The 20,409-nt window shown below is 49.6% G+C and overlaps 1 protein-coding gene and 1 long non-coding RNA gene across 3 annotated transcripts in view; one reads left to right on the plus strand and one right to left on the minus strand.

The window, feature by feature from the left end:
* Positions 1–43: 43 nt before the first annotated feature.
* LOC108638689 lies at positions 44–4,100 on the plus strand. 2 transcript variants are annotated; one of them, XR_001920036.2, is made up of 4 exons: positions 44–280; positions 390–456; positions 1,521–1,621; positions 3,640–4,100. It is a non-coding gene; the product is annotated as an uncharacterized LOC108638689 (long non-coding RNA). The 2 variants fall into 2 exon arrangements; XR_001920035.2 differs by having other exon boundaries at positions 44–456; positions 3,640–4,099.
* A 10,712-nt stretch (positions 4,101–14,812) lies between these two features.
* SRL (sarcalumenin) overlaps positions 14,813–20,409 on the minus strand; it is a 17,974-nt gene continuing 12,377 nt past the window's right edge. The window contains exons 5-6 of the mRNA XM_029957866.1: positions 19,678–19,917; positions 14,813–18,505 (exon numbers count right to left, since the gene is read on the minus strand). Coding sequence (XP_029813726.1) covers positions 17,694–18,505; positions 19,678–19,917 — 1,052 coding nt within the window. The 3' untranslated portion in view covers positions 14,813–17,693. The remainder of the gene's footprint in view (positions 18,506–19,677; positions 19,918–20,409) is intronic.

Raw genomic sequence — 20,409 nt, forward strand, 5'->3', positions numbered from 1 at the left:
GGGCTGCCCCCGCCACCGCCCTCCCCTCCGGCTGACACTTGTCGTGCGCAGACAACACGCACTGTACCAAACAATTCAGCCCGAGCCCTGCTGCAAACTCGCCGCGTTATTTTTCTCCTCCGCTTGTTTATGGCTGACGCTATCTCGCCTGCACCGCTCCCTCGGTTTCATTATCTCTGCTCGCAGATGGCCCGTGGCTTTCCCTCCTTCGCGGGGTTTGTGCTCGTGGTACAGCTCCATCTCCCCCTCCCAGCTCTCTGTCCCTCACCCTTGCTCACAGGTGATGCTCCCAAATTGGTCCCACCTCGTCCCTCTCAGCCCCTCAGCTCCAGCCCCAGTTCTTCCTGCTGTGGCTTCTGCTTCCCTGAATCCCATTTACGGGTTTCCAGGTGAGCCTTTCCCAGAAAAGCACTTCACTCCAGCAGTCCTGCGTTCTGCAGTGCCTCTTCCCAAACAGTAAGTCCCTTCTCGTCTGAAGACCGCACCATTCCATAAAATAAATCCAAAGGCACCTGGTAATATTGTGGCCAGCAGGACCAGGGCAGTGCTGTGCGCTGCTGAGGCCCCTCCAATCCTTGGGACGGTTCTGGGCTCCTCACAACTTGGGCTGGAGCGTGTCCGGAGAAGGGAACAGAGCTGGGAAAGGGTCTGGAGCACCAGGAGCAGCTGAGGGAGCTGGGGGTGCTCAGCCTGGAGAAAAGGAGGCTCAGGGGGGACCTTCTGGCTCTGCAACCCCCTGACAGGAGGGGGGAGCTGGGATGGGGGTGTCGGGCTCTGCTCTGAGAGAACAAGGGATGGGATGAGAGGAAACGGCCTCAAGTTATGCCAGGGGAAGTTTAGGTTGGATACTGGGGAAATTTCTTTCCAGAAAGGGTTATTAAACATTGGAAGGGCTGCCCAGGGCAGTGGTGGAGTCACCATCCCTGGAAGTGTTCAAAAAACAAGAGGACGTGGCATTTCGTGATATGGCTTAGTGGGCATGGTGGTGTTGGGTCAAAGACTGGACTTGGTGGTCTTGCAGGTCTTTTCCAACCATAATGGTCTTTTTCAAAAATCACAATAGAAAATCCGTGGCCACACAGTTACTGAAACTGAAACCTGCCTTTTTTCCCCTCTCCTTTGTAAAGATGCTACTTCTCCCCTTAACCATGCCGTAACACATGCTTTTACTAATACTATTTTGAGGAAATTTTTATTTCCCGACATGCTCAAATACCAAAATAATCCATAATAAAAATTTCCAATCAGTAGCAGTACTTGTTCTGGTTTTGCTATGACACAGTTGTCTCTTGAATTCCAGCTAATGGCTCAGCTGATCAATATTTTATAGTGACTGCTGCTTTCCATGCGGCTCTTACATAAACACTGTTGGGAGGAAAGAAATCCCTGAGCTGACAGAGCAGAAAGGCAGGATGGCCTCCTGGGCTTGCCTATTAATTGATAAATTTACTAAAAATTCTGTCCAACCTTTTTATTGATTCGTCTTAATTTACTTTAAGTTACATTTTTACTTCATAAAGGATGATGAATTTATTTAATCTGGAGGATTAAAGAAGTGCTACAACTTCCAAGGATTCAAAGACGCGGTGGAAAAAGTGACCTCATTGGCAAAGACTTTAAGGTAAAACTATGTGTGTTTTTTCACTTTGTTATGTAAATCTGTAAGATTTTTGTTGTTGTAGAAATCGTGCCATTTGAACTTTTGAGATTTAAGAGGTACTGAAATTTCAGCATAGATTTTTATAGGCTTTTTAAATGATGGTCTTATTATTATTGCTTTTGAGTTCAACTGCCAGTCTGGGTCAGCTCCATTTCCCAAACACCCTCTGGAAAAGGTAGGAACTAGAAAGAACTAAAATATGGTGGAGGACAGAAAATAGTTTAAACCAGTATTATTTCTAAGCGAGGATGTTGTTGAGAAGAACATCAGGGTCCATTTCCCTCCAGCTGAAGATGTGTGTGTTCCCTCTGGTATCAACAAAGTCATGACTTCACTCAGTTACTTTGGTCCAGGGTGATTGAGAATACACAGGCAGTAAATAAGTAAAATATTGCTTGCCTGGAGTGTAGTGAAGTTTGAGGCCTGAAACTTGCTTGGCTGGGCTTCAATTTTCACCTGAGATGAGGATGAGGGTGTGGAATGGCTCCTTCATTCCGAATGAGGCTGTTGTGTATGTGCAGCCGTAGGTGAGCGCAGGGAGAAGGAGGTTCAGGCGTGTGTCCTGCCCAGAGAGAGCTCAGGTGCACGAGATGCCACTCATACAGAATTCCCTGTGTGCATCTTTTGGACATGGACCAAGGTGTGTGCAGGAGGAGGAGGAGGAGGACAGGCAAGAGCAAAGCTCAGTGAGAAGCAAGAGAAGTGTATCTTGTTCCCCCCTGTGCTCAATAAAGCGGGACTTTGTAATGTTCCTAGAATAAACAGAATCACATCAAAGATACTGGCTACATCACAAGTTTTCACTGAGTGACCCACATGATCCCAAATTACTAGTCAGAGACAGCTTTTGATCTCTGCTAATGAAGCAGTTCCTCTTTCCCCACTGGTTCCAAGGAGTGAAGTGGGATGGAAGGAGACATCTGACTTGTCAAACCCTGCTCTGGTGAGCTTCACATCGGGATTTTGAGGTTGGTCAGAATCCTTGCTCCCCCAAGGAAGCTCCCATTAGGTTTGTAATGCACAGACTCCCATCCTGGTCCTCCTCTTGATCTTTTGGATGGAACAGATGCCCAACATTTACTGGCCCAGCCATTCCCCAGCTTACTCTCATTATCAAGTTCACTGGAAACACATTGTGTTTCCATCATCGGGGACCAGTTGTCTTGTCTTCATTTTCATTAGCTCTGTTCTGGCTGGGACAGACCTAATGCTGTCTCCTGAAAGACTGAATTTTTAACTTGACTTTGTTTTTATCATGATTTTTTTTTCTCTGTTGAACTCAAGAATAAATACATATAAGCAGCAAACAAGAAATGCCAGTGATGCTTGGATTTACATCAAGCCTGAGTAAGGTTTGTTTTAGAGGGCAAGAAGTGGTTTGAAGTTGTATCCATTATTACTCCCCACCACCATCTGGTTTGTTTTTATCCAGGAGGAGTTTAACCCCACACTGTTAGATAATACAGGCAGTGTTATATTCCCCTCTAAGGCAGTGCCTCAGGGGATAATGTCTGTAGCATCCTTCAAGGAAGATGCTTCCTTTGGATCACTTTCTTAGCAACCACACTGAGCACACCCTGGTAGTACTGGGAGCCTCCACACAGTCTGGATTTTGAGTCTTGGGTTCCTTCTGGCCTGGGTTGTGCTGGTCTCCTGTGGAGAATTCTGACCACCCTTCCAAAGTACTCTGTGACTGGTTTCCTTTCTCAGGGACTGGGTTAGAGGAGATACTTTACAGAGCAGTAGCTGGGCAAATACAAATCCTACTTGCAGAGTTCTCTTAGCTTCATGCCACTAATATACATATTTAGTCTAGAGAACTGAGTTTACTTCTCCTCTCAGAGGCACAGCTTTGTCAGCTCTAATGATGAGCTCTCGCTCGACGTTCACAATATTGTGCTCCGCCGCTTATCTGATGGAGCCACACGGAGTTATTTAGGGGGTTCTGAAATGTGACAACCCACATGATGCTTTTTTAGACTTCACAAACCGCCTTCACGAGGCAGAAGAATATGACATGGGAACTGCTGGCTGGAACAACGGCGTGTCTTAATGCCGGCGTGGTTGGTGGAGCTGGGGAGGAGGAATGCTGTTAAGAAGTTTGCAGCTTTTATTGTGTGCTGTCAAAGGAGAACTTGCAGCCTGAAAGAAGAGGCGTCATGGACTATTGATCCTATCTGGAAACAGCATAAATGTTGGAGGCAAATATGTTAAAATCTGTTTTGACCGTCACACGGATTCAAGGGAGACAGCTCGGATGCCCCGTTCCCTCCTTTCTTACCTTAATAAATGGCAACATCTCACTTCCTTACAAACTTCTCTGTCTTCATCCTTGTGGACACGTGCAGCATTCATTGCAAGCTTTGTTTTGAATCCTGGTAACCTCTAGGTGAAAGAACTCATTAAAAAAACCAAAAACCCACCAGATTTTCTGGCTTCTGTTCACAGATTAACAGGCAAACATTAGAAAATATTGTGAAACGTTGTTCCTGCTCCATGCTTTTTAAAATTGTTCAAGTATCACAGTGCTTATCTCATTTTTCCATAGCAGAAGAGCACAAGGATTACCTTTGACATCTTTTCCATACGAAGCCACGGAAGCTGAGTAAGTGGGTGGTGTGTTCTTCTCACTTCCTCACAGTGGCCAGGTTGGTTTTGTGTTGTGTACTTTCATCCCTCTGAAATTGCTGTTCAACTTATTCATGTTACTGAGACAATTTTGTATACCAGATGCACAGATAAAATAAGTGAGTAAGCAGTAGAAGACCTTTTTGTGTGAATTGGATCTTTTTATGTGACTCAAGAGGGAGGATAAATCCTGGTCTGGCTGAGTGGGAATCTCTGGCTCCTGTGGGACCAGGATTTTACTTGCAGGCTTTATGGTTGTTTCATTGGAGAGGCCTTTATGCTGAAAGCAATGCAGAATATTCTGCTTGTTTGGCAAAATGTCTGCCACCAGGAGGTGGCTTCACTCAAATATACATTTCTGTAAGACGAAGACAAACTTAAAATTTATTGCTCATTCTGTTCATAACCAGAAGTTCTCCTGGCTTGCCAAGCTGCTGAATCAGCTCGGGTACCTCACCCTTGAGTCAGCACAGCCCAAAATAGAAAGTTGCTCCATTTCCGAAGAGAGGAAGTCCCACTGTTGCCTGCAAATACAGCCTCATCTAACGGGCTTTTACAGCTGTGAACACTCAATGGAGGGACTTGTGTGACACTCTGCTTCTTTAAAAAAAGAAAGGGAAATAAGAAGGCATTTTCTGACTCAAACCAGGAGTGTTCATGTTGCTGTGAGTGGGACTGTGTGGGTGTGGAAGTACCGAGGAGTAAAGAGCAGGAGAAGGGCTGTACAAGTGGCAGTCGCTCATGTCCCCTCAAGTCAGCATCAGGCTCCTGCTCCAGCTACTTGCAGCTTCTCAGGACATTCAAATTAGGGAGACAAGGGACAGGCTACAACCAAGCTGAAGCCAAGTCTTAAGTCATTAAGAAATGAGGGCAAGAAGACAGGGTAGAAGCTCTAAAACACTGACTAGAGATCAGCTACAGTGGTGCTCATCCAGCATTCCCAAGGTAGAGTTGAGTCACTCCCGCTGCCATGCGGTAACTCCACTTTATAGCCCAGCATAAAATAGCAAAAAACAGTGAAAATGACCAAGAGCTGCAGTCAAATAGTGGGAAATGACACTTAAAGTCATGGGCAAGACTTCGTGGAAGGGAGTGAAAAGGCAATATAAAAGTAGTCCTTATGTGATTAAATTAGGGAGGAGTTTCTGTGTCTCCAGGTCAGGCCATTCACATTTGCCCTTCTCCATCTGGGCAGCTTTTCCTCTTGCACATGTAGCATCCTTAATTTTTGGTGCTCTGCAGAAGGACACCCATTCAAAATGAAGCTTCAGGGGTCTCTCAAGCAGCACTTGCTTGTGCCCCCTTCCCATGAGTGCTCCTCGTTTTCCCTTTGGGCAGACAAAACCCAGTAACCTCTCTCAAACCCTGTGCAGGTGGGATATGCAACCATTACTGAGGGAAAACAAACCTTTATCTCAGGCAAAGTCCTGTTGTGTTTTACTTTCTCTGGAAGCTTTCCCTCTGTCTCCTCTGAAAGAAGGGCTGGATGCCCATGTGCTGTTCCCCTGTGCCTTGATGCTCCTCCACCTGTGTAACATCACACCTTACAGGATCTTGCAAAATAAGGTTTATGAAGCCAAGGAGGAGCAGAAAATAGAACCTTTCCATTCTCACAGCTCACTTATTTAGCCAACTTGTCTTCATAGCAGTTTGCGTGGGAAGACCCTGATGGAAAGGGGAGCTTTTACAGGAGCAGCAAAAGTAATTTGTATTATTACAATTTAAAAAGTAAATTATTCTAAACTAGTCTAAAGTATTCATATAACCTTGCAGGCAGGATTCCTCCTGGGGTGACCCTTGGTACAGGAATTTCCCGCAGAATTATGAAGGAAACTGTAGAGATTTGAAAAAAAAAAAGTTGTTTCTGCAATAGGTGTGAATGTTGCAACACACAATTTTACCATTTTCTGATTTTTGCAATAGCGAAGTTGCAAATTGCAACACATTTTATATTTAGTGTTTTGGGTTATTCAGCTGAAAAGTGGCGGGAATGAGAATTTACAGGCACAGTTCCAGGGTTGTGCAGTCACCTCGTGCACACACCACGGGTTTGGGGGAAAGACCTGCTGCAAACCCACAGAAAAAACCCCGCCAAGGAATTGCAAGGAATTACACGGCGCAAAACTTCTTGAAACATCTGCTATGTGTGCACCAAGCACTTTTTAAATTTAGGTTTCTAGGAAGAAGAGAGAGTTGCTGTGGCATTTTTGCGACTTGATCCCTCGTCTCGGTTGACCCGCAATGGAAAGGTGACCCCGAGCCCGGCCCAGCTGGGAATGGATCTGGTGAGAGCCATCGCTGCCTGAGCCAAGCAGAGTGTTCCCAAATGCATCCCTGAATAGACTCACTTGCTCTTTTCCTGGCTCTATTTTAACCACAGATCTGTCATTCTGCCCTGTGGGTGCCAGAATTAAAAAAAACCCCAATAACAGAACTCAGTAATACTGGATTTTTGGTGCCTTTATTTCTCCCTCCCCCCCCCCAAAAAAAAGGTAGAGGAGAGCATTCTTCTTGCCTATACCTGGGATTTCATTTCTTTGGCTGCAGCTCTGGTTCTGTCCAGGAAGATAGATGACTTCCAGTACTCCAATCAGAGCAGATATATCCGAAAAATTCAGCAGTGATGTGACAGGTATGAAGTGGAAGGCATTGAGAAGCTATTGTGTCAATTTTTAGTTTGTATTTAAGAAGATTTTTTACACACTTTTGTTCTTAAGCTTGGAAAAAGCTCACTTCTCCTTTCTGCCAACACTGGAACCAGTCCTTATTTCAGTTTGTTGCTGTGGTGGTAGGCTTGAGGTGTTGATGAAACAAGAAAAAGTCATACAGGGTAATTTGTAGAATCAAAGAATCATGGAATGGCTTGAGTTGGAAGGGATCATAAAGATCATCTGGTTCTAACCCCCTGCCATGGGCAGGGACACCCTCCCCTAGATCAGATTTAGTGTGAGAGCAAACACCTTCCCAAAAATCATGTTTAAAACTGAGGGTGAATGCATGTTTCTGCCACGTGCCTAGTTCTGTTTTCAGGGGGGAAAAAATTGGTAAGAAAATGTTGCTGAGAACATTAAAACCTAACACTTTGGCTGTGGTGGTGATCACATCTCCCAGGCATTTTTACCTATGGTGCTGCCCTGACAACTACAGTGTACTGTGGAAATAAAGGGTGAACTCGCTCAGGTCTGGGTCCTGCTGGTTGTGGATGAGGCAGATACATTAAATACCTTTTGGCAGAGGTAAGAGGGAATGGCTGCTTCCACAGGGAAGGGGGAATAACAGTTCTGGGAACTGAAAACACAGCCAGTGTTTGGTGAAAAGGGCACATAGAACACAGTGAAAGGTCGGGAAGGGAGAAACGCTACAACCCAGCATTTACTGGCTAAATGTAACCAGGCTTTGGGAATGGGGCCCTAATCCTTTTATAAACCAGGAATCTCCTTGAATTGGGTTAAGGGGAGTCACTGTTGATAGGCAAAAATCAAATAACCCTCATGCTTCATGGCACATGTTAAACTCTTAATGACACAGGCAGGAAAAATCCCATGACAGGCTTTTCTGCAGTTTCCCACCAGAAGTTCCCTCCAGCTTCCAGAGGCTCTGCGTGGTTTGTCCCTGCGAGAACTGCTCAGAGATTGTTGTGGTGGATTCAGGGAGATGAGTTATTTACCAAAGGATATCTCAAAGGGGAATTTGATGCAGGCCATGCTACTGTGTGTGACCCCATCTTGTCACCTCACACCTGAAACTGTTCCACATCTTGCCTGTTAATTTGGGAATTCCCAGAACACTTGGAAAACAAAACCAGGAGCTGAAATTTCTTCAGTACGAACAAACAAACAAACAAGCAGATTGTGTTTCTTATGCATCCAGTCAAAACATCTCAGTTATTAATGTTAAATTCCTGGGTGCCTGAAGAACCTGCTCCTAAATAAGCTACAAAGCTGAAAAATTAAAGTAAAATATGCCACCATCTTCAGCTGAAGGATGTTCCACACTCCTGTGAGTCCCTGCCATGATTTTGGGAGACGGAGACGTGTGTTCAGAGAAAGAGAAAAGGCTCCAGCCATGCACCAGGGAAGTGAGGGCTGAGAAGCAGATTTATTGTGCTAAGTGGCTTTTTCCTGTCTTCTCCTTTCTCCTCTTTTACCATCCTTGTTTCACTTCCTTCCTGTGGACAACCAGGGAAAATATTCCATTCCCCTTTACACGGTTGTAACACATATTAAGTCTTGTTCTATTACAGCCCAAACAACGATTGCCATGTTTGCTTTTTTTATGTGGACCAGTTAAGCCCTTAATGAAGGATTTGTTCCTAATCTAGGTCTCTTGATTCCTTTTCTCATTGTGTTCAGTTCACAGTCAAGGCCTGTGGACTCCTCTAGAGACACTTGGAGTGGAGGTGTGTTGATTTTTAACCAGATCTTTCCTCCTGCCCTGTCTTACCCACCAGAGCAGGAGGCGCTGAGTCCATCACTTTGCTGCAACCTCAAACTCCTTTTTCCGAGCCAGAAATGTGGGCAGGAGAGATTGTCATGTTCCTGACCTCCTCCTGACTGCAAACCAGCCCAGAACCCCCCTCTTCCCCTAGACAAGAACTGACCACGGAAATTTCAGTGACACGGAATTACAGCCTTGATTTTGCCCAGAAAGGCAACACGTGGCAGTGAGAGCTTAGTGGGAGGACGTCTCTCTCCTCGACAGGACCAAGCTTCAGGTGGTCACTGCCTGGAGCCCACCACCTCTGCCCGCTCAGCATCCTAGAAGAGGATGAAGAGGTCGAGTTTTTGGCCCGAAGTCTTATTTCAATTTTATTTTAGGCTGAAAAATGAACACACAGGAATGCAGGATGCTCCCAGTGCCTTTTGTTGCTGACAGCAGGGATGTTCTGGGCTGCCCCATCCACCTCCTGCATGTCAAGGCAAAGATGTGGCAAACACTGTGTGCTGAAAAATCTCCCTTTTTTAAAACCTGAAATATTAAAGAAAATGCAAGCAGGGCTGAAGAAACCTCTTAGTAAGCTGAAAATGTTGTATTTACTGTTTCTGCAGCATAGGGAGAGCTCAAAGCTTCATTTAGCAAAAGCAGCCACATCTACTGGACTGTGGGGTTGGAGGACTTTTATGTCCAGCAAGTAATAACTGTCTTTAATTAGCTTTATTTACACAATAGATGTCGATGTTGAGTTCTCTCAATGAAAAGGGCAGAATGTCCCTAGTGGGAAATGGGATTTTTGAAGCCTGACAACTTAAAACCAGTGGGAAGGTTTGTGCTCAGACTGCCTGGGGAGAAAAGTCACCTTTGGCTCAACAAAACAGGAAGGATTTCAAGCCCACAGCAGAACTTTTTCAATAAACTAATGAAAATGGAGGATTATAGATTAAACTGTTTTGCAATCACTGGCCTCAATCCTGCAGACACTTTTCACATGTGCCTTACTTTATATCCATGGTTGGCTTACTGACCCTCATGGGATTATTCACACCTGGAGATAAAAGTGAAGGCCAGAGTGTTTATAGAGCAGAGTCCAAACTATAGCAAACCATCATGTCAAGATCTCCTTAATTGGTTCATTGGGATCCTTTATGTTTGAAGAAAAAAAAAGCTGAGAAATTCAGGAATTAAGATTCCTGAGGCAGTCTCAGATCCGCTCCCTGTGTGAATAGGACCTTTTGTTGTGCTGGATCACAGCACTGGGCCATGAAACTTTTTCAGCAGCTGTTAAAAAACCCCACCACCTTTATATGATTTGAATCTACTGCTCACCTGAAGACACTGCCTGCATTTCTTTCTGCTCTCTGATGTATGTCAAAGCTAAAAGTATGTTTGGCCACTCGCTGAGACTGACAGGTATCCCCTCATCAATAGGAAGCAACTAATTGAAAAAAAAATTGTTTTATAAGTTTTTTTAAATTTTTAAAACTATTTTTCCTTGTATATCACGGGTGCATATTGAACCTGTCATGAAACTACTTGTTGAAACCTCTGAAACAAGAGTGAACCTCCCCTTCAGACTCTCTTTCCACCATTTCTCAGGCTGTTCTTGCAGGAGCCAAACTGCCCTTGTGCTGACTCACATCTTGGCGTTTTCTGTTTATATACGTGACGACGATGTTTGCAAGCAAAAGGGAAAACCCCCCGTGTCCCTGTGGTCCTGGAGAAACCTTTCCCTCCTCGGCAGAGCCCGGGGCCGTGGCCAGAGCCGCGGTGTGGGCACTGTTGTCATCGCTCTTTGCAGCGTGGGGCATTCCTGCAATCCTCACATTCCATCCCGCTGCTCGGCCATCCCCACCTGCCCTGTCCTCAGCTGGCCGGGCTCTGTGGCTGCCAGAGCCCCGGATCTACCCCAAATTTAGGCAGGCCTAGTGCCCCCCCCCATCCCTCCTGACCCTCTGTGATTCTACACACATTCTTCACAGCTCTGGGCACCTTTCGCATGATCCCACCACGTTCAAAATTTTCAGTGTATTATTCCTGGCACCAGTATTGTCCTTGACACAGGGTTTATTTTTCCTTGCTGCCCATTTGTATCTCCAGCTCCCTTGCCCCGAGTCTTACCTGGGATGTTTTGCCTTTCCCCAGGCAATGTCTGGGCTTTAAGGACCTTCTGAGTAAGGAACAGCAACACAGGTCACACCATGACCTGATATACCTGGCTTTTCATTGTTGTCACTCCCACCTGCTTCTCTTGGCATTACCTAAATTTCAGCCACAGCTTCTGGTCACTTTGCAATTCCATCAGTCTTGTGGGAGAGGCAGAAGAGGGTCTCCCTTCAGCTCCCCCCACCACAGCTCCTCTTGGTGTCCTCTGGCTCGGGCTGACCTGTCTCAGCTGCTGAAAATCCCATCCAGACCCACTGCAAGGTGGAAATAGTTTGTTACTGGGGCAATGGCACCCCTTCATCACACAGAAAGCACCAAGCGTTTGGATTTCTGCCCATGGAAAGGAGCAAAAGCAGCATTGGGGTCCAACTAGGTGAGCAGGTACCCAGTGCACAGCCTGGATTTTGGCCAGGGCTGAGGCTGCAGCTGCAGCTGACATGAACTTTCCATCAGTGGCAATGGGTCAGAGGCAGCTGAGGCTCCTTTCCTCCCTGCTCTGGCCCTCACTGTTGGGAGCTGTGGGCAGGATTAAGGAGAAAAAGCAACATATGGGTCATGGGAAGAGGGAAAACAGAAGCGGCTCAGCCAGCCGAAGAGGAAACGGGGGACACAGATGTCCATGGAAAGCTGAAGCCACTTACAGAGGATGCGTTTACTTGTATTTCCTTCCACTAGAGCTTAATTGCAGTGTTTTTAATGACAGGTAGGACAGGAGCTGGGCTTCTGCCTAAGCACTTCTGCGTCCTGCATAAAAGTGCTGAATTTAATATTAACAACAATTAATCACAGCTACTGGGAAGGAGCCGGCAGCGTTCCCTGCCCCGGGAGCACTTGGTTCTCATGTTCAGCCCATTAACTCCCATCTCCAGGCCAGTGGCACTGGAGAGTTGCAAAGAAGCAAAGGGCTTTCCTGTGCTGCTGAATTTCGATCCGGAGCTGAAGTGGTGGTGGCACTGGCACTCACTTCCCATTGCCTCTGGCAGCCTTTGCTGGGAATATGGGTGGGTTTGGACACCCCATGTCGCTCCCAGGTGTAGGAAATGGCCACTGACCACCAGCTCACTCACCCACATGCCTATTTTCTCTCCCTCTGCCCCAGAAGGCTGCTGGGATGATTCCAGGTCACAGCAGGCCGGCTGGGTTAGGGTGGATGGCAGGATTGCTGGGATACTGGTGGATTTCTCTTGTTATTGGTACCACAACTCCCTCTCTCATTAGCAGCACTGATTGCTCATTACGTGTTTTCCATAGGTACAGGAGTGTTTTGGAACAGCTCGTTTTTGCATCCTGTAGTTGAATGACCACTAATGAGTGTGTTAGAGAAGGAGCAGCTGAATGCACTAACCCATGTGGGAATGCTGGATATCCATATAATAACTGACAGGAATTCACTGGCTGCCCCAGCTCCTGGCTGGTGACAGCAGCGTGTCAGCACCCTGCCATCCCTCTGGCCTCTTGTCCACTTTGAGGGACACTCCAGGCCCTGGCTCACCAGCCCTCCATCCCCCCATTTTGCAGGGATGACATATTCTGGACACTCCATGGGTTAAAAATCCCCTTCCTGGGATGAAAATCCCCTTCCCAGGGCTCTGGGCTGCCCTGGCTCCTCTCCTCTTGCCCTGCATGTCACCCAGGTGTACTAAAGCAAATGGTGACCCCTTGGGGCCAATGTCCAGGCTTTACCCATCTCCTTCAAGCAGGCAATCCTTTGGGACATCCCTGTTCCCCAGCCCAAGGCTCTTCCCAAGGCAGGCAGCCCCAGAAGTGGGCTCGCTCCCCATCCCTCACCCTGTCTCCTCTGGGAAGCGCTGATGTCACATGCAAACCCCAATTTTGGGTGTGCAAATCCTCCTCCAGTGGAGATGTGTGGGTGTGGCACTTGGGGACACGGTGTAGTGGTGGCTTTGGGAGTGCTGGGAGAACTGTTGGACTTGATGATCTTAGAGAGCTTTTCCAACAGTAATGATTCCACATTTCTGTGGGTATCACGGAGGAGGGCAGGGGGTCCAAAGCCCCTGCACGTTCTTCAAGACACAGCTTTTACTGATTTACCTCCCTGATTTTACCTCCCTGGTTCAGTGTCCTGCACATACACATCTTGGGGAAAATGTGTTGATTTTGGGGCTCTCTGCAGACACAAACTGGCTGCAGTGCTCTGGTTTGAGGTGGGACATGTCCTGAAGGCACACTCTACACATCCACGCTCAGTGTTGCAACTCTTCTGACTCTGAGCAGGGAAGTGGTGGTGGAACTGAGCCCAGCCTCTGTCTTGGGAGGGATGCTGGAGGGCTGGGGTCAGGGCGAGCCAGGGAGTTCTCGGTGCTGCACAAAGCTCCAAAGTCCCAAAAAGGAGGGACTTGCATGGAAAGGGTGTTTTGTTTGCTCTGGGAGCTGTGTTCAGGCATCTGCTGCCAGCAGGGAGGGTGGCAGCCCCAGCTCTGGGGTAGACAACCAGGTAGGCAGATATCTGTGACCATCTGGGGAGGGAGGGAGTGGCTTCATAAACATGCCACGGCTACTGGGGTCTTGCAATTGCAGCATGGGACATTTTGGGTGGGGGTTGGCCCCAGCCTTGAGTGCATGGGGACAGCAGGGGTCAGGCTGGATGGGGATGGTGGCACAGGGTCACCTCCAGCATGCAGCAGGCAGAGCACCAGGGCTGCCTCCAGCTCCCAGCAGACCTTTCCAAAGGGTTTTGCTCCTTTTCTCATGATTGGATACGGGTTATTTTCATCCCTGAAATGCAGAGATGCCACCGAGGGGTTGATGTTGTGGAGGACAACCAAAAGGGACTGTAAACCCCTTGGCTGGTGCTTGAGGAGCTTTGGAGACCTTTGGAAAACCTGCTGGACGCTGCCCTTGATGGGAGCACCCTGAGCACAGGCAGAATCCGGCCACCGCGGGGCTCTCGGCAGCACCAGCAGCTCTCCCCCAGCAGTGTCACGATGACAAATGTTTGTCTTTTCCGTCCAAGAGATTACAGCGGGGCCGCTGCCAGCCCCACGTCTCAGTGGGATTGCTGTGCGCTCTGCCAGCAGCGTTACCGGCTCATGATTCACATCTTTGCAGCAGCTTTGGAAGGAAAATGTGCTCCTCGCCAGGCAGACCTTCACGCACATCGAGATGCCACGGTTTTTCCAGACTTTCCGAAGGAAGCCAAGTGAGACATTCCTTCTCTTCTTCCAGCTTTCTTGGAACAGTCTTCTTTGATTAGTGAGCGAGACAGATAGTTGGAAAGACAGACGGACAGGCCAGGAATAGGGTTGTAATGAGCAGTTCACATGAGCCCCAGTTGCCGGTGGGAGGGTCCCTCCCTCTGCCCCTCGCTGGGTGGTTGGTGAGAGCCCCTGCTGTTCTCTGTGGTCCCCCACCCCTGCCCTCCTCCATGGTCCCCAAATCCCTGCCCTCTTCCATGGTCCCCAAATCCCTGTCCTCCTCCATGCTCCGCGACCTCTTGTCCTCCCCCATGGTCCCCAACCCTCCACCCTCCTTCATGATCCCCAAATCCCTGCCTTCCTCCATGGTTCCCAACCCCTGCCCTCTGCTGTGGACCCCATCCTCTGTTTCCCTCCATGGTCCCTGACCCCTTCCTTCTGCCCTGGTCCCCAGCCAGCATCTCCTGGGGCGGATTGGAGCAAGGATCTGTCCACCAGGGAGGATCACTCTGCCCTGAGGCACAAAGCAAAGGAGCTGGGGTTTGCTTTGCCTGTTGGGCCTAAGGCACAGGAAGCCAGGTTGGAAAAGCAGCCAAATGACTGAGGCATGGCTGGCAGATCCCGTGCAAGGGATGGGGATAAGGCTGGGGTTCAGGGAAGGAGATGGGACTTCCTGCCTTGCTCCCTGCAGCTGCACCCCCTCAGCCTCCCCAGCCTTGGCGCTCACTCCCACACCAGCAGGAGAAAAAAAACAAGCATCTCCAGGGAATGTGTTTGGAAAATACCAGGTTTTATTAGACAGGCTGATGTTCAAGCTGACAGTTTTATCCCAATGCACACGATCATGGGCATCTACACAGGCCTGTGTTCCAGCTCCCTCCCTCCCGCAGTGCCCTTGGGTGAGACGCTCACCACCCCAGTGCTGTGGGTGCTTGGGGTTTCTTCGCAGAATGAAAAGGCCTCCTTGCTCCCCATTTCCACTCCCACATTCCCAGAGATCTCCTAAGAAAGCTCAGCAAGAGCTGGGCTGGGAACTGCAATCCTCTTGGGACTGACAGCCACTTGGAGCCATGGGAGAGGAAGCATCGCAGTGGTGTCATCTCCCCGAGCCAGCACGGAGCAGAGTCATCGTGCGTGGCGGGGAGCAGGGAACAGACCACCACTGCTGAAGCCACTGATTCAGAAAGAGAACCCAAGCACACCATATCAGAGGGGGGAAAAGGTTTTTGCTGTCACAGAGGAGCCACATCCAAGACATGGGCACAGGGCTTTGCACGGGGCATGCAGGTGCCGAAGGGAGAGGAAGGGAGGAGAAGAGGCGATGAGGGCTGGAAAATAAAGCAAGAGAAAAGGAAACCAGAGAAAGGACGGGGAGAACAATGGGAGCAGCCTGAGAACAGAGCAACAGTGCCTTCAGGGGCAATCCTTCTTGTGGGGTGGGGGGTCTTTCCCTGGCTACCCCACGGGCTTTAGGGGGACAGGGCAACAAGGACAGAGATGGTGCGATACAAACCTCGCAAATAGAAATGTTTGATGGCCTTTGCTCAATGTGACAGTGACACACAGTGCAACAGCAGGAACAGTGGCAGCATTAGCCTGTTTCTGTCAGTGTTTCAATTCCATTACCTCTTGAGAAAACCATGCAGAGCCAAGTGGAGGAGAGTGAGCAGTGAGATGGAGAGGGACACCGATGAGCAATGGGATCATGTACAAGAGAGAAGGAACAGCAGTGGAGGGGCAGCAGCGCTTGGGCAGGTTTGAAACATCACTTTGAGCTCATGCACTGACTCATGAGCACATCATTTCTCTCCAGGCTGCTCTGGCTGCTGCTCTCTCTGACATTCTGCTCGCCTTCCCTTGCACCTCCAGTCCCTCTGCACTGCAGGCAAAATCCCTCTGCCTGAGCCGGGTCCCTTCCTGTGCTTGGACGTAGATCTGGATCTTGGCTTTATTAGTTCAAATGTAAAGTCCTACCTCAAAGCAGAGGTCAGGAGTGTGGAAGTCCCTGGGGCAGCGTCCCCCCAAACTCACCTGGACTCAAGGGGACCTTTTCTTCGCAGCACATGGGGAATGTGGAGCTCCCACAGTTCTCCTGCCTTAGCTCACATCCCGCTGCACACATGGAGATGTGGGGTGCTGCCCTTCACACCCTTCCCATCACAACACAGCCTTCCATTCCCAGCTTTCTCTTTCCCTCTTTCATTCCTTTTGCCTTTTTCTTGCCTCAGCCAGCACCTCCATGTCCTTTTGTTTCTTATCAAAGGTAAGTCCTTCTGCTCCAGAGGTTTCACCATGGACGTTTGGCAGGAGGAAGGACAAAGGATGTTCAGCAGGTCCAGGGTGCGCTTGAAGGTGCCAGTCTCCATCCAGGACAAAAAAATCTACCTCCTGGTTGGTTTGGGCTCGGGTCGGCAGCCAGCTGTGCTGTCCATGAGGGCCAGGTTTCAAGGTCAGCTGTCCATGGGGAACCTCACCCTGCTCGGGTGCTTCCAAAGCAATACTCCTTCAGGACTGAGCAGCGATGCTCAGAAATGAGCCAACAAATGGCTAAAATGGGAGGAGTTTGGAAAACAAGCCCCAGAAACCTGCCTGGACTGTCCTGGGGAGGGCAGAGCAGCAGGTGGGCAAAAGGGATGTGACCTTTTTCACTTCACAGATAGTGACCCCCTGTTCCTGCCTCCCTCTGTGGAGCACAAAAACATGGGGGTCTGACTGAGAAATCATCAGCATGGACTTGAACAAGGTCAAACTGCCAAATCCTCACCCTCAGAGCCCTGCTGGTCCGCAGGTAGGACTTGCCAGTGTGGATTTTGAGTTAATGACACTCACAGGCACAAAGTGCCCTCTCCTGTGCTGACACAGGGGAATAAAACCCTGCTCACAGCTCCTTGTGGGACCATCTGCTCCTCCTCCAGCACAGCTCAGCAAGTGCTGGCCGCTCCTTTCCAACCCACTTCCTCCTCTGACATGGACTTCCAAATCCCATCATGGTTACTTGTCTGGAGCTAAAAACACCCCTGCAAACGCCCCTCCTTAAGGTGAACGCCCAGGTGAAGGCTGCAGAGGATCAGCTCAGCTGTTAAATGGAAGGAGAACTCACCAGGTGACCTAGAAGTCTTGGAAAGAAAAACAAGATCAATATTTGCCGAGATTTGTAGCGTGTTTGTGCGAGAAAACCACAGCTGGGTCCTGGCCTCTCTTTCCTTGAGCAGCACTTTGTCCTGGGGCTCCTGGTGGTGCCTGGGTTAGTGTGTCACTGCTCTCCCCTGTGCTCTCATGCCGTGCCCTCGTGCTCGCTCCCTCGTGTCTTCAGGGATGCAGAGGTTGAAATTCCTCTTCACGCACTCTTGGCATCAGTGGAAAAGCAGCTGCTGTTCTAGCTCCCCGTGCATTGCTCATACTTACAGCTTAAACATTGCCTTCTACTCGAAAGAACAAAGGTAAAATGTCAGGAATTCACAGTTTTTATTCTCTTTCTTATGCCCACCCATCTTCCCCTGCCATCGAGGTCAACGACTCAAAGTCCTCATCGTACGGCAGCCTTTGCCAGCGCGGCACTCAAAGGGTTAACAAACCATGGCTTTTTGGACAGATAAGACATAAGCTCATTCACCAGTAGGAACATGTGGACAGTTGGGTTATGGATCACCTTAGGGTTTCCTGTAGCGATTCTTTGGGGTTTCACCACAGCCAGTGACGTCGCAGGAGAGGACGTTGGGCTTCTTCCCCAAGCCGATGCTTCCCAAGAGATCGGGAAGTTCGCGGGTGATGGCCTTCTCAATCTTCTCCAGGAAACACCCTCCCATGTAGGAACACTGCTGAGACAGCAGCTTAAAACTGGTGATGGGGTTGATGCCAAAGAAGTCCTTGTAAGCCTCACGGTTGGGGAGGTCAAATTTGCTGACATTGGTCTTTGCCAGAATGGACTTAAAGATAAAGTACCTGTCAGGATCTTCCACAATGTCCCTGAACACCAGTTCTCCATCGCTAAAGAAGGTCATTTTGTCCTTGTAGGTCTGTAGGTAGCGATCGACCAGGAGGGCGTGGATGCGCACCCGGATGGCGTGCTGGCGGATGAAGGCGATCTTGTTTTCCATCCTGTTCTCAATCACCTGGTTGAGATCCTCCAGGAGCGATATCTCTTCCTTGAGAAACAGGTCTCTGTGGGTTTCCGGGTGGTAGTCGTGGGGCCAGAAGGAGCTAACGTACACCCTGGGTGGCTCTGTGACGTTGATGAGAGGAGCCAGGCTCCAGAATAAGGCGCCGTAGACTCTCATCAGCTCCTGGGTGGCCAGGCTGTCGGCTTTGTTCAGGATGATTCGGATCTGGGACTCGCGGCCCTTCAGCTGGCGAAACAGCATCTCCAGCTCCAAGCCCACGTCCAGCTTCGTGGGGTCAAAGACAACGAAGATGAGATCGGCTCTGTCAATGAACCACTGGCACACGTCGTTGAACGGGTAACCTTTAGGAGAGGAAAGAGAGAAGTCCAGCAGTAGTGGCCGGCACAGGGTGAGTCCCTTCATCAAGAGATAGATAAACCTCGAGCCTGTCGTGCCTTGTGCCTCATTCAGGTTGGATGGGGCGTGAGGCCCAGCGGACTTCTCCTGCAGCCTAGAAACTGTTTCTCATGTGCTAAAACACTTCAGAGATGTAAAAATCCATCTCTGGATGTCTGAGGCTGTGACTACCTGTCTCCCTCAGCTCCCCCTTGAAATCTTTCTCCCTGCTCTAGGCCACAGGTTCCTGCTGCTCCTGTGAGCAGATATTGAATCACAGGATCACAGAATCCTTAAGACTGGAAAAGCTCTCTGAGATCATCAAGTCCAGCCATTCCCCCAGCGCTGCCAAGGCCACCACTAACCCATGTCCCCAAGTGCCACATTCACATAGCTTTTAAATCCCTCCAAGGGTGGTAACTATGCCACCACCCTGGGCAGCCTGTGCCAGTGCCTGACTACCCCTTCAGCGAAGAAATTTTCCAAATAGCCAACCTAAACCTCCCCTGGCACAACTTGAGGCCATTGTCCTGTCCCTTGTTCCCTGGGAGCAGAGCCTGATCTCCACCTGGCTCCCCCCTCCTGTCAGAGGGCTGCGGAGCAAGAAGGTCCCCCCTGAGCCTCCTTTTCTCCAGGTTGAACCCCCCCAGCTCCACCAGCTACTCCTCATCAGACTTGCGCTCCAGACCCTTCCCCAGCTCTGTTCCCTTCTCTGGACACGCTCATCAGCCACATCATTGCAGATATCCAGGTCAAGGAGCACTGCTGATCTGTCCTGGCACCCCAGGTGCTCTGGGAACAGACTGGTGCTTGTCTGGGCTCCTCTGGAGCACCAGTCGTTGGCCAAGCCTGGCTCCAAGGGTGACAAACAGGGCATTAACCGGTCAGCTGAGGTGGACAATCAGCAGCCCAAGGAGTTCTGAGGAAATAACAGCAGAAATGTCTGCTCTGTGTATGCTCCCTAGGTCTGAACTGCTGCTGCCACAGCCATGGGCATACAGACATCACCATCCCCTCCAGTACAAGACCCCTTTTGTGGCCCAGGGCTCTTCCCCATTGTGCTTCAGCCACCTTTGTCACCTCAGATCATTATGGCATCTTTTCTGGGCTCCCCCAGATGAACCCAGTGAACCCCCACCTCGTTCTTGCTGCTTGCGGTTTTCGATGATGCCCGGGGTGTCCACAAAGGTGACTCGCTCCAGCAGTTTGTGGGGCACCTCGATCCCTATCAGCTTCTCCAAAAAGTTCTGCCCAAACTTCTCCAGGGGCGAGAAGGATCGGGCGCTGTCAGCAGCCATCACGATGCCCTCGATGGTCTTCAGCTTGGGGCCGTGCATGATGACAGTGAACTCAGAGGTGGTGGGTTCTGCCCCTGTGCAACAACGAGAGGAGCAGCAAGAGGTGTGAAATCCACGCCAAGGTTATGGACTCAGCAGGGCTGGCCTGAGACTGGGAGCATCACAAACATCAGGAGCACTGTGCTTTCCAAGAGACGGGGCAGGGCAAGTAGCAGGACTGTGAAATTCCTGCCCAAACTTCTTGGGAAAATGCCAGTGGGGCTTTTCTGTTTTCTGTGGGGGCTGTTTGCTCTGGAAATGGCCTGACTGCATAAGGTGCCCTGGGAAACCCCCTCCCAGGAGCCTCATTACCACAGCACTGAGGTGGCCATGGGCATCTGCTCTCGGCTGTGAGAGGACATCTGTGGGAGCAGGGAGGAGGGGAATGACTTTTCTCCTGGGAGGGTGAATTATCTGGCTCCATGTGAGGAGGGATGAAAAAGGCAAGTTGCCTTTGTGATGTGACTGCTGCTGTAGGGGTTGGGAGACTCATCCCTGAGGATGTTGTGGGAGAGACACCTTCCTCCACCCTG

This window comes from Manacus vitellinus, unplaced genomic scaffold (genome assembly GCF_001715985.3).
Source record: "Manacus vitellinus isolate BGI_N305 unplaced genomic scaffold, ASM171598v3 scaffold_12_pilon, whole genome shotgun sequence".
NCBI lineage: Eukaryota > Metazoa > Chordata > Aves > Passeriformes > Pipridae > Manacus > Manacus vitellinus.